General features: G+C 43.3%; 1 protein-coding gene across 1 annotated transcript in view; it reads left to right on the forward strand.

Annotated features, from left to right (window-relative positions):
• Window positions 1-4135: 4135 nt before the first annotated feature.
• Window positions 4136-14531, forward strand: part of LOC101733691 — a 17983-nt gene continuing 7587 nt past the window's right edge. The window contains exons 1-2 of the mRNA XM_004918171.4: window positions 4136-4241; window positions 7650-7772. Coding sequence (XP_004918228.1) covers window positions 7669-7772 — 104 coding nt within the window. The 5' untranslated portion in view covers window positions 4136-4241; window positions 7650-7668. The remainder of the gene's footprint in view (window positions 4242-7649; window positions 7773-14531) is intronic.

Genomic DNA, 14531 nt, shown 5'->3' on the forward strand with positions numbered 1-14531 from the left:
CAGTACTATACAAATAAAGGCTGAAGGGCAGAGATATATATATGTATAGCATAATTAAAGTAATGATTTATGCTTTCAAAGTTGTCCACAGGGGGCCGCCATCTTGTTACCTTGTTAGACCATCTTTTGTAAGATTTAGGGCTTGCACATGCTCAGTTTGCTCTGGGCTGCCATTGGGAGGCGGAGCTTAGGGAACTTAGTAAATTATCAATGTATTGTTTAATAAAACTTTCCCAGCTCTCTAGGGCCCGCATTGGCAGCATTGAAATGCAAAAGAATCCTCCAATGAGAATCCCAGCTGATCTGTATAAATCTGGCTCCATGTTCTCTGTTCCTGCAATTGGAGTTGGGAGCATTAAGCACAGTTTCCCAGCACTGAACAAGTCTGTCCCTTTATCCCCATGTCTGATTCCTGTGCCATATAATGACGGGAAAATGCCATAATTATCTCTATATGTAAGGTACCAGCAAGGGGCCTGACACAGTGCTGGGAATCAGCATTCTCATTGGTCAGTTATTTTGCATCTGTAATTAAGATTTTGATCAGTAGAATTCTTATAGAATTTTTTTTTAGTGCCCGTAAGAGCATTTTTTGCACAAAATGGTATTGTTTTCCCCAACCAGAGTGAGGGCTCTATTAACCTGCACTTCCAGTGGGGTAAAACTTTTCTCACTGATAGGTGCTGTCTAAGAGCCCATCCCTATTAAAGCTATAGGATGCCTTTAATGTCCAGTCCTTATTATTTTCACACCGGTAGCAGAGACTGTAATCCCATAAAGGGATGGTTGCACTGACGGGGTTAAACCAGCAGCTGCAGCAAATAGTCAGAAGGGAAGTGAAAGGAGCAGAACAGGGAAGCAGGTCAATAACAGGAAATCATGTAATAAACACTGCCAGCGTGCGGTCTAACCCACACGATAACTGTGACCAGAAATATGTGTTAGATTTATGTAGAATTACATACAGAATTACTTAGAAAGTAAATAGAGTTGAAGGAGAGCTAAAGCCTTAAAAAGGTTATGGCTAAATGCTGTACCTTATATTTTGGGGTTTTGTACCAGTTCAGAGCCCCAAAGCCCTAGAGAAATAAAGCCCCATGCCCCGAGGGTGCCCACAGTAACTCTCCATCTTCTTTCTTACCTCTGGCCTGAGCTTAGGGAGCAACAATTATCATCAGCCCCCAGTAAAGTTAAACCTGAGACCATATTGTCAGCTTGCCTTATGGCTAACCTGCTCCTGTTTGTATCCATTGTAATGCTTTTGTGTTCTTAAATGAGCCCTATGTAAAGCAGATGTGATTTAGAAGGATAAAATAAAGCTAGCTATATGATAGATAGATAGATAGATGGATAGATAATGATAGACAGATATCTAGTGATAGATAGATGATAGATAGATACACTGATAGATAGATAGTTAGATAATGATAGATAGATGATGATAGATAGATAGATAGATAGATAGATAATGATTGATAGATAATGATAGATAGATAGTTACATAGTTATATAAGGTTGAAAAAAGACCATAGTCCATCAAGTTCAACCCATCCGAGTAAACCCAGCACCCACAACCCACACCTACCAATCTATACACTCGCATACATAAACTATATATACACCCACTAGTACTAACTGTAGATATTAGTATCACAATAGCCTTGGATATTCTGCTTGTTCAAAAACTCATCCAGGCCCCTCTTATAGGAATTAACAGAGTCTGCCATTACCCCATCACTAGGAAGGGCATTCCCCAACCTCACTGCCCTCACCGTGAGGAACCCCCTACCCAACATCCCCCGGCAGGGCATTCCCCAACCTCACTGCCCTCACCGTGAGGAACCCCCTACGCTGCTTCAAATGGAAGCTCCGTTCCTCTAATCTATAGGGGGGGCCTCTGGTGCATTGATCATTTTTATGGGAAAAAGAACCCCCCCATCTGCCTATAATCCCCTCTAATGTACTTGTACAGAGTAATCATGTCCCCTCGCAAGCGCCTCTTTTCCAGAGAAAACAACCCCAACCTCGACAGTCTCACCTCATAGTTTAACCCTTCCATCCCCTTTACCAGTTTAGTTGCAGTCTCTGCACTTTCTCCAGCTCATTAATATCCTTCTTAAGGACTGGAGCCCAAAACTGCCCCCCATACTCAAGGTGAGGCCTTACCAGGGACCTATAAAGGGGCAAAATTATGTTCTCATCCCTTGAGTCAATGCCCTTTTTTATACAAGACAGCACTTTATTTGCTTTAGTAGCCACAGAATGACACTGCCTGGAATTAGACAACTTGTTATCAACAAAAACCCCCAGATCCTTCTCCATTAAGGAAACCCCCAACACACTCCCATTCAGTAGATAGTTTGCGTTTATATTATTTCTACCAAAATGCATAACTTTGCACTTATCAACATTGAACCTCATTTCCCATTTTGCTGCCCAGTTTTCCAATTTTGTCAAATCGCTCTGCAAAGCAGCAGCATCCTGCATGGAACTTATAGTTTTGCACAATTTAGTGTCATCAGCAAAAATAGAAACAGTACTGTCTATGCCCACCTCCAGGTCATTAATAAACAAGTTAAAAAGCAAAGGACCAAGGACTGCCCCCTGCGGTACTCCACTAACCACACTGGCCCAATTAGAAAATGTTCCATTTACCCCACTCTGTGTAATCTATCCTTCAGCCAGTTCTCTATCCAATTACAAATATTATGTTCTAGGCTAATATTCCTTAATTTGATCATTAACCTTCTGTAAGGTACTGTATCAAATGCTTTAGCGAAGTCCAAGTAGATCCCATCAACTGCCATTCCAGCATCGAGGTTCCTACTCACCTCCTCATAAAAGGCGACTAAATTAGTCTGGCAAGATCTGTTACGCATAAAACCATGCTGGCACAAACTAATAGTATTGTGAACTGCAATGTATTCAACTATCCTATACCTTATTACCCCTTCCAAAAGCTTTCCTACTACTGATGTCAGACTAACAGGCCTATAGTTTTCAGGCTGAGAATGGGATCCCTTGTTAAATAACGGCACCACATTAGCAATCCGCCAGTCTCTCGGCACCATGCCAGACCTCAATGAATCTTGAAAAATTAAGTGAAGAGGCTTGGCAATCACAGCGCTCAGCTCATTTAATACCCTGGGATGAATCCCATCCGGCCCTGGACCTTTGTTTACCTTTACATGTTCAAGTCTCTCTTGAATTCTCTCCTGAGTGACCCACGCGTCAGTAGCTAAATTACTAGAACTGGGCATATTAGAAGGGAAGCCTTCATTAGCTGGCTCCTCAAATTAGGGTTCAAAATTTCTGCTTTTCCCCCGTTCTCAACCAACTTACCCCCCCCGTGATAATAAGGTTCCCACCCCTTCTTGCTTCATTTTTTTACTATTCACATAATTAAAAAATAATTTTGGATTCTTTTTACTCCTAGCTGCAATATCCCTTTCCATCTCTATTTTAGCTGCCTGATAGCTTTTTTGCTGCTTTATTTGCCCCCGTGTACCTGATGAAAGCCCCAGCTGCCCCAGCTAACATGAATGCTTTAAAAGCACTTTTTTTCTTACCAACCTCGACAATAACACTTTTATTCAGCCATAAAGGTTTTGCTTTGCGATGCCTCTCCTTGCTTACAAGGGGAATATACTGCTGTGTATACCTGCAAAGCAATGTTATAAAGATGTTCCATTTTCCTTCTGTGTCTAACCCCATGAAAAGCCTTTCCCAGCTGACACATTGCAGAGATGCCCTTATACTGGCAAAGTCTGCACGGCTAAAATTGAGTGTTTTAGTTCCTCCCTTATAGCGCTGTCTCTGCAGCATTATCTCAAAGGAGACCATGTTGTGATCACTGTTCCCCAAATGCCCCCCCCCCACACACACATGTTAGAGATGAGTTCAGTGTTATTAGATATTACCAGGTCCAAAATAGAGTCATTATCATTATCTAGATAGATTTATAGATAGATAATGATTGATAGATAGATAGATCGATAGATCGATAGATAGATAGATGCTATAAAGGATATGGAAACTAGAGAGGGGAATGATGTCCATCACAGACTAATGACATACCGAGTATATCAGGCGGAAATCACTGAGTCCTGTCAGGAGGAGCCATGGCAATGTTCCAGAAGTCAGATATATATATGTATAACTCTCACAGAGGGGAGAGACTTTATACTTCTGTTTCAATTTGAGAATCAACAGAGAAGAAGGCAGCGACACACTGAGTCGGGGTAAGAGGCACATTCTCACTTCTAACTATACCCCCTTCCTCCACTTCCTATCTTGGCTCTTTCCTATTCATTAACAGTGAGCAGATACATTGTATTTTGTGATTGTGCTAAGAAATACTGAAACAAAATGTCATTCCTGTTCTTCTGTGTTTTACTTGTATCCAAGTTACATAGAATCTTTTAAAGGAACAGTTCAGGGTAAAAATGAAACTGGGTACAACAGACAGACTGCGCAAAATAAACATTTGTAATATAGTAGAGTTCTGGCTATTATTGCATGTATTGAAAATAATGATTTAATTGATATCACTGAGACCTGGTGGGATGAAAAATGCGACTGGGCTGTGAATTAAAAAGGGTGGAGGGGTTTGTCTTTATATAAAGTCAGATTTAAAGCCATGTAATAAAGACATTACCAATAAAAATGTTGAATCTCTTTGGGTAGAAATTTCAGTAGGGCTGAAGGTCACAAAGAAAATGATCATTGGTGTATGCTATAAACCCCCCGTATAGATGAGGGGGATGAGGCCCAGCTATTGTTGCAAATGGAGGAGGCTTCAAAACTGGGTCAAGTTGTTATTATGGGGGACTTTAATTATCCGGAAACTGACTGGAGTAATGGGGCGGCTAAGTCAGAAACAGCTAGTAGGTTTGTAAATATGCTAAATGGCAACTTTTTATTTCAGGCGGTTCAAGAACCTACTAGGAATGATTCTATTTTGGACCTGGTAATATCTAATAACACTGAACCCATCTCTAACATTTGTGTGGGGGGCATTTGGGGAACAGTGATCCCAACATGGTCTCCTTTGAGATAATGCTGCAGAGACAGCGCTATAAGGGAGTAACTAAAACGCTCAATTTTAGCCGTGCAGACTTTGCCAGTATAAGGGCATCTCTGCAATGTGTCAACTGGGAAAGGCTTTTCATGGGGTTAGGCACAGAAGGAAAATGGAACATCTTTATAACATTGCTTTGCAGGTATACACAACAGTATATTCCCCTTGTAAGCAAGGAGAGGCATCGCAAAGCAAAACCTTTATGGCTGAATAAAAGAGTTATTGTCGAGGTTGGTAAGAAAAAACGTGCTTTTAGGGCATTCAAGTTAGCTGGGACAGCTGGGGCTTTCATCAGGTACAAGGGGGCAAATAAAGCAGCAAAAAAGCTATCAGGCAGTTAAACTAGAGATGGAAACGGGTATTGCAGCTAGGGGTAAAAAGAATCCAAAATTATTTTTTAATTATGTAAATAGTAAAAAAAATGAAGCAAGAAGGGGTGGGAACTTTATTATCACGGGGGGTAAGTTGGTTGATGAGAACGGGGAAAAAGTAGAAATTTTGAACTCTTATTTTTAATCTGTCTATACATCTGAGGAGCCGGCTAATGAAGGCTTCCCTTTTAACTGGTAAAGGGGATGGAAGGGTTAAACTATGAGGTTAGACTGTCGAGGTTTGGGTTGTTTTCTCTGGAAAAGAGGTGCTTGTGAGGGGACATGATTACTCTGTACAAGTACATTAGAGGGGATTATAGGCAGATGGGGGATGTTCTTTTTTCCCATAAAACCAATCAACGCACCAGAGGCCCCCCCTATAGATTAGAGGAACAGAGCTTCCATTTAAAAAAGCGTAGGGGGTTCCTCACGGTGAGGGCAGTGAGGTTGGGGAATGCCCTTCCTAGTGATGGGGTAATGGCAGATTCTGTTAATGCCTATAAGAGGGGCCGAATGAGTTCTTGAAAAAGCAGAGTATCCGAGTATCCAAGGTTATTGTGATACTAATATCTACAGTTAGTATTAGTGTTTGTATATATAGTTTATGTATAGATAAATGATGATAGATAGGTCAGTGTGGGTCTGTATGTGAGTGGATAGGTCAGTGTGGGTCTGTATGTGAGTGGATAGGTCAGTATGGGTCTGTATGTGAGTGTATAGATAGGTCAGTGTGGGTCTGTATGTGAGTGGATAGGTCAGTGTGGGTCTGTATGTGAGTGGATAGGTCAGTATGGGTCTGTATGTGAGTGGATAGATAGGTCAGTGTGGGTCTGTATGTGAGTGGATAGATAGGTCAGTATGGGTCTGTATGTGAGTGGATAGATAGGTCAGTGTGGGTCTGTATGTGAGTGGATAGATAGGTCAGTGTGGGTCTGTATGTGAGTGGATAGGTCAGTGTGGGTTTGTATGTGAGTGGATAGGTCAGTATGGGTCTGTATGTGAGTGGATAGATAGGTCAGTATGGGTCTGTATGTGAGTGGATAGGTCAGTATGGGTCTGTATGTGAGTGGATAGATAGGTCAGTATGGGTCTGTATGTGAGTGGATAGATAGGTCAGTGTGGGTCTGTATGTGAGTGGATAGATAGGTCAGTATGGGTCTATATGTGAGTGGATAGATAGGTCAGTGTGGGTCTGTATGTGAGTGGATAGATAGGTCAGTGTGGGTCTGTATGTGAGTGGATAGATAGGTCAGTATGGGTCTGTATGTGAGTGGATAGATAGGTCTGTGTGGGTCTGTATGTGAGTGGATAGATATGTGTGTGTGGGTCTGTATGTGAGTAGATAGGTCTGTGTGGGTCTGTATGTGAGTGGATAGGTCAGTGTGGGTCTGTATGTGAGTGGATAGGTCAGTGTGGGTCTGTATGTGAGTGGATAGGTCAGTGTGGGTCTGTATGTGAGTGGATAGATAGGTCAGTGTGGGTCTGTATGTGAGTGGATAGGTCAGTGTGGGTCTGTATGTGAGTGGATAGGTCAGTATGGGTCTGTATGTGAGTGGATAGATAGGTCAGAATGGGTCTGTATGTGAGTGGATAGGTCAGTATGGGTCTGTATGTGAGTGTATAGATAGGTCAGTGTGGGTCTGTATGTGAGTGGATAGATAGGTCAGTGTGGGTCTGTATGTGAGTGGATAGGTCAGTGTGGGTCTGTATGTGAGTGGATAGGTCAGTGTGGGTCTGTATGTGAGTGGATAGATTGGTAGGTGTGGGTTGGGTGTGCTGGGTTTACTTGGAAGGGTTGAACTTGATGGACTCTGTCTTTTTTCAACCCTATGTAACTATGTAACTATTATTTTAGACATCTGCCCACTCCAGCCTTTATAAATGACATGTTTGCCCAACTAACTATACTGATTTGTTTTTTATTTTGCACAATCTATTTACCCAGTTTTAGTTTTACACTAAACTGCTCCTTTAAGCACAGTTTCCCAGCACTGAACAAGTCTGTCCCTTTATCCCCATGTCTGATTCCTGTGCCATATAATGACGGGAAAATGACATCATTATCTCTATATGTAAGGTACCAGCAAGGGGCCTGACACAGTGCTGGGAATCAGCATTCTCATTGGTCAGTTCTCTTGCACTTAAAATTAGGTTTTTGGTCCAAAAAAATTCTCATTGGTGTTTTTCATGGAAAGCAGGAGGGGAACCCAAGGCACCATGCAGACATCAATGGACAAATTACTTTCCAAAGTGGATTCTGAAAAATGCGTGGGCATCGAAATATCCAACAAGAGCAGTTCTATCATCTTATCGTGTCCAAGGTAAACTATATGTGGAACAATCTGTGTTTATCAGTGTGGTACATCATAACACAACATATTACAGCATTTATTATAATGGAAGAATGTGTGAGAATAATCTAGTTCTTTTGTATTTAACCTGCCCCTAAACTGCCCCAGGTTAGTGATACTTACCCCCTACTGATATTCAGCTAGCAATGTAGCTAGAGTGGTTTCCCTATGGCCCCCCAGCCTGGGTGGTGTAATGTTCCTTAGGCAGAGTTTACAGCAGTTTTGCTAATTTTTCAGCAGGTGAAATGGGACATAATCACTCATCACTACCACACACTTACATACATGTAAGGGATGATGCCGCCTTCTGTCTATATGTAGTACAGGGAAGGGACCTGTTATCCAGAATGCTCAGGATCTGGGGTTTTCCAGATAAGGGGTCTGTGACATCATCCAGCCTGGTTACAGACTGGGGAGAAACTGATTGCCTGGAAGCCCCAGTGCACTCCTGGGAGAAAGGGAGTGCCTGACTTTGGAGCCAAAAATCAGGGACGGGTCCAGCAGGTTATAAATGGGCCCTGTTGCAGTTCCAGCCAGAGAGAGAGAGAGAAGAAGAGAGAGAGAGAGACACACAGAGAGAGAGAGACACAGAGAGAGAGAGAGAGACTAGATAGAGAGAGAGACTAGAGAGAGAGAGAGACCGAGAGAGAGAGAGACAGACAGAGAGAGAGACAGAGAGAGAGAGAGACAGAGAGAGAGAGAGACAGAGAGAGAGAGAGACAGAGAGAGACAGAGAGAGAGAGAGACAGAGAGAGAGACAGAGAGAGAGACTAGAGAGAGAGACAGAGAGAGAGACAGAGAGAGAGACAGAGAGAGAGCGAGACAGAGAGAGAGACAGAGAGAGACAGAGAGAGAGAGAGACAGAGAGAGAGAGAGACAGAGAGAGAGAGAGACAGAGAGAGAGAGAGACAGAGAGAGAGAGAGACAGAGAGAGAGAGAGACAGAGAGAGAGAGAGACAGAGAGAGAGAGAGACAGAGAGAGACAGAGAGAGAGAGAGACAGAGAGAGAGACAGAGAGAGAGACAGAGAGAGAGACAGAGAGAGAGACAGAGAGAGAGACAGAGAGAGAGCGAGACAGAGAGAGAGACAGAGAGAGACAGAGAGAGACAGAGAGAGACAGAGAGAGACAGAGAGAGAGAGAGAAAGAAAGAGATCTGTGAGTGAGTAACCAGCACCTGTACTTTGCCTTGTATTGAGTTTCAGACCATAAGGAGAGAGGTCTGCTTGGTTGGTGGTGACTGCTGTTATTTCCAGTATGTCCCCCCTGTGTGTTTCTTATGGCCTGATACGTGGGGGAAACTGCCTATCCAAAGGGAGAGGTACTTTGGGCAGGTAGCGCCACCTGGGGAACTGAAAGAGCTCTGGGGAAGGGACTTTGGGGCCGGTAGCGCTACCTGGGGGAACTGAAAGAGCTCTGGGGAAGGGACTTTGGGGCAGGTAGCGCTACCTGGGGAACTGAAAGAGCTCTGGGGAAGGGACTTTGGGACCGGTAGCGCTACCTGGGGAACTGAAAGAGCTCTGGGGAAGGGACTTTGGGGATGGTAGTGCTACCTGGGGAACTGAAAGAGCTCTGGGGAAGGGACTTTGGGGCAGGTAGCGCTACCTGGGGAACTGAAAGAGCTCTGGGGAAGGGACTTTGGGGATGGTAGCGCTACCTGGGGAACTGAAAGAGCTCTGGGGAAGGGACTTTGGGGCCGGTAGCGCTACCTGGGGAACTGAAAGAGCTCTGGGAAAGGGACTTTGGGGCAGGTAGCGCTACCTGGGGAAAGAGCTCTTGGGAAGGGACTTTGGGGCAGGTAGCGCTACCTGGGGAAAGAGCTCTGGGGAAGGGACTTTGGGGCAGGTAGCGCTACCTGGGGAAAGAGCTCTGGGGAAGGGACTTTGGGGCAGGTAGCGCTACCTGGGGAAAGAGCTCTGGGGAAGGGACTTTGGGGCAGGTAGCGCTACCTGGGGAAAGAGCTCTTGGGAAGGGACTTTGGGGCAGGTAGCGCTACCTGGGGGAACTGAAAGAGCTCTGGGGAAGGGACTTTGGGGCAGGTAGCGCTACCTGGGGGAACTGAAAGAGCTCTGGGGAAGGGACTTTGGGGCAGGTAGCGCTACCTGGGGAAAGAGCTCTGGGGAAGGGACTTTGGGGCAGGTAGCGCTACCTGGGGAAAGAGCTCTGGGGAAGGGACTTTGCCAGGACTGAACTGGGAAAGGATATTTCCTCCAGGAGGGGAGTGTGGAACTGTGTCCCCAGAGAGACTGAGCCAGTAGTGGTTAAACCCACACAGGTTTCCCAAAGCAGGGTTATTACTATTTTCATTTTACAGTTATTGCAATTTTCAACTTGTTATATAAAGTTTATCTTTGCTGCAAAACTGTGTGTAATAAATTCCAGTTTCCCAGTTTCCTTATGCAGGAGAATTCAGGCCATTTCTGAATTAAGCAATTAAATACAACTCAAAGAAGTGAGTATAACACAATTTCTGCAGAGTTTTCCAAGAAAGGGTTACATACAGGTATATCTTAGTTGGGATCAAGTACAGGTACTGTTTTATTATTACAGGGAAAAGGGAATCATTTAACCATTAAATAAACCCAATAGGGCTGTTCTGCCCCAATAAGGGGTAATTATATCTTAGTTGGGATCAAGTACAGGTACTGTTTTATTATTACAGGGAAAAGGGAATCATTTAACCATTAAATAAACCCAATAGGGCTGTTCTGCCCCAATAAGGGGTAATAATATCTTAGTTGGGATCAAGTACAGGTACTGTTTTATTATTACAGAGAAAAGGGAATCATTTAACCATTAAATAAACCCAATAGGGCTGTTCTGCCCCCAATAAGGGGTAATTATATCTTAGTTGGGATCAAGTACAGGTACTGTTTTATTATTACAGAGAAAAGGGAATCATTTAACCATTAAATAAACCCAATAGGACTGTTCTGCCCCAATAAGGGGTAATTATATCTTAGTTGGGATCAAGTATAGGTACTGTTTTATTATTACAGAGAAAAGAAAATCATTTTTAAAAATTACAATTATTTGCTTATAATGGAGTCTATGGGAGATGAGCTTCCTGTAATTCTGAGCTTATCAGGATAACAGGTTTTCAGATAATGGATCCCATACCTGTACCTTATGTAATTTGTATGTTCCTTGCTAGCAGTAAGTTCAATAAAAGTGAGAAGTACAAACACAATGGGCCTGATTCACTAAAGTTTATCGCATGCTTTTTTGCGGTAAAAAGATGCGATAATTTGCCATTCACAATAGTATTATCGCGTGTGATAAGTCGCCATTTTTGCATGCGGTATTTCTCGTGCTAATTTTAATGCATGCGTTAATTTCCACACTGAAAAGATTACGATCGCATGATTCACTATCACTTTTGCGCGCTAAATATCGCATTCGGCTATGCGAAAATTAACTCCTACTACAGGCAGGCGAAAAATTATAGAAAAGTACAGTAAATGAGTTTTTGGCAATAAAATATGGACTTACAGTGTTATTTATTCAAGTCTGTGTCTTTTTACTCAATTTTACTAAAGTCTTGGCATGTATGGAATTTCGCTACTAATATACAGTACTATAGCGGTGAATATGTTCTCGCCAAAATATACTGTACTGTAGCGGCGAATATTTTTTTCGCGCAAAATACATTACTATGTATATTTTAACGATTTTTCCCCGCGATTTTGTAATCTCGCGAATTGCAGACATTTTGTGGCGATTTTGTAATCTCGTGACATGTGCGACTTGGGGCCATTTTGTTTCATTGAGGCTGGAGCCACCAAACTGAGAGGAGATGCCTGGGGTTTCCGACTTGCTACCAGGGGAGAGGCGCTACATTATCAGCGTGCTCCTGCGTGCAGGATATGACCAGCCACCGCCGGGGGACTTAGGGGTCCACGAGAGGAAGAGGGCAATCCTGGGCGAGCTAAGAGAAGGTTTGCTCGCCAGGTTTGCCCTTGATGTGGGCCCCCGCGGCTGTGGTCCGACCTTAAGCGCAGGAGCCCAGAACTGGTCGCTGAAATTGCAGAAGGTAATTATTGTACTTTATTATGCTGTTACAGTATACGTTCAGTAAAAGATTTAGCAAGTATTTTGAACTAAAGGTACAAATGTAAGAAATGTCAGGGATGACGAAAGTAACATAGTAACATAGTAAGTTGGGTTGAAAAAAGACACACGTCGATCACGTTCAACCATAATGCCAGTGAGGAACTGAAACGTTGCTCACAATAAACCTCTGAATATTATTTCACATATTTGTGACTCCTTGTCAAAATCCTGTGTGTGCCGTCACCCCATGTCTGTCTAGATTTTGTTTTGCCACAGGCACCCAGGTATTATTGTTCCTTATGGCGTGCAGCTTCCCAGCACTTCCTATTGTATATATATATATACACATCTATTTTCAAATACATATGCATAAATAAGTTTAAAGCAGGGGGGAAGCAGCAGGGAGCGGCCCATAGTGTGAGTCATTTGGGGAAGGGCCACGAATGTTTTAGGGGGCCCTGGCTAACAATGTTTGTGTGTCCTTTGTATTGATGTGAGGGTTCAGAGGGGGAGGGGCCATTGGGGGCGTGGGAGGAGTGGGGCCCAAAAAATGTTGTTGTGAGGGGCCCCGTTATTTATGATGGTGTATGAATGTATATATATATATAATACAGTATATTACATACCTCCCAACATTTGAAAAATGAAAAGAGGGACAAAAAGATTTGGCCCACTTTTGTGACCACGCCCCCAATTACCACACCTCATTTTTTTAAAAAATACTCCTTTTATATACAGTGGAGGAAATAATTATTTGACCCCTCACTGATTTTGTAAGTTTGTCCAATGACAAAGAAATGAAAAGTCTCAGAACAGTATCATTTCAATGGTAGGTTTATTTTAACAGTGGCAGATAGCACATCAAAAGGAAAATCGAAAAAATAACTTTAAATAAAAGATAGCAACTGATTTGCATTTCATTGAGTGAAATAAGTTTTTGAACCCCTACCAACCATTAAGAGTTCTGGCTCCCACAGAGTGGTTAGACACTTCTACTCAATTAGTCAACCTCATTAAGGACACCTGTCTTAACTAGTCACCTGTATAAAAGACACCTGTCCACAGAATCAATCAATCAAGCAGACTCCAAACTCTCCAACATGGGAAAGACCAAAGAGCTGTCCAAGGATGTCAGAGACAAAATTGTAGACCTGCACAAGGCTGGAATGGGCTACAAAACCATTAGCAAGAAGCTGGGAGAGAAGGTGACAACTGTTGGTGCGATTGTTCGAAAATGGAAGGAGCACAAAATGACCATCAATCGACCTCGCTCTGGGGCTCCACGCAAGATCTCACCTCGTGGGGTGTCAATGATTCTGAGAAAGGTGAAAAAGCATCCTAGAACTACACGGGAGGAGTTAGTTAATGACCTCAAATTAGCAGGGACCACAGTCACCAAGAAAACCATTGGAAACACATTACACCGCAATGGATTAAAATCCTGCAGGGCTCGCAAGGTCCCCCTGCTCAAGAAGGCACATGTGCAGGCCCATCTGAAGTTTGCCAATGAACACCTGAATGATTCTGTGAGTGACTGGGAGAAGGTGCTGTGGTCTGATGATACCAAAATAGAGCTCTTTGGCATTAACTCAACTCGCTGTGTTTGGAGGAAGAAAAATGCTGCCTATGACCCCCAAAACACCGTCCCCACCGTCAAGCATGGGGGTGGAAACATTTTGCTTTGGGGGTGTTTTTCTGCTAAGGGCACAGGACAACTTATTCGCATTAACGGGAAAATGGACGGAGCCATGTATCGTGAAATCCTGAACGACAACCTCCTTCCCTCTGCCAGGAAACTGAAAATGGGTCGTGGATGGGTGTTCCAGCACGACAATGACCCAAAACATACAGCAAAGGCAACAAAGGAGTGGCTCAAGAAGAAGCACATTAAGGTCATGGAGTGGCCTAGTCAGTCTCCGGACCTTAATCCAATAGAAAACCTATGGAGGGAGCTCAAGCTCAGAGTTGCACAGAGACAGCCTCGAAACCTTAGGGATTTAGAGATGATCTGCAAAGAGGAGTGGACCAACATTCCTCCTAAAATGTGCGCAAACTTGGTCATCAATTACAAGAAACGTTTGACCTCTGTGCTTGCAAACAAGGGTTTTTCCACTAAGTATTAAGTCTTTTTTTGTTAGAGGGTTCAAAAACTTATTTCACTCAATGAAATGCAAATCAGTTGCTATCTTTTATTTAAAGTTATTTTTTCGATTTTCCTTTTGATGTGCTATCTGCCACTGTTAACCTACCATTGAAATGATACTGTTCTGAGACTTTTCATTTCTTTGTCATTGGACAAACTTACAAAATCAGTGAGGGGTCAAATAATTATTTCCTCCACTGTAGATGAAATGGCGGGATCAGACGCAAATGTGCTATACCCTCATACTGTACTACCTAAGGGAAACAATATAGCAACTCCTACATTAAAATACAAATATAGAGAGAAGGCAGTCAGTTATAAGTGAGTTATAACTATGTACCAGTTTTGCCCCCCCCATACACAGGAGCCCCCCCATACACAGGTGCCCCCCCATACACAGGTGCCCCCCCATACACAGTAGCCCCCAATACACAGTATCCCCCCAATACACAGAGCCTCCATACAAGCTGCTGCTGCTGTTGCTGCTTCTTCTTCTGCAGCGGCTCCTCTCTGTATGCAGCTCCTTGTTTGGCGG

The sequence above is a fragment of the Xenopus tropicalis genome, chromosome 9 (assembly GCF_000004195.4).
Source record: "Xenopus tropicalis strain Nigerian chromosome 9, UCB_Xtro_10.0, whole genome shotgun sequence".
Classification (NCBI taxonomy): domain Eukaryota; kingdom Metazoa; phylum Chordata; class Amphibia; order Anura; family Pipidae; genus Xenopus; species Xenopus tropicalis.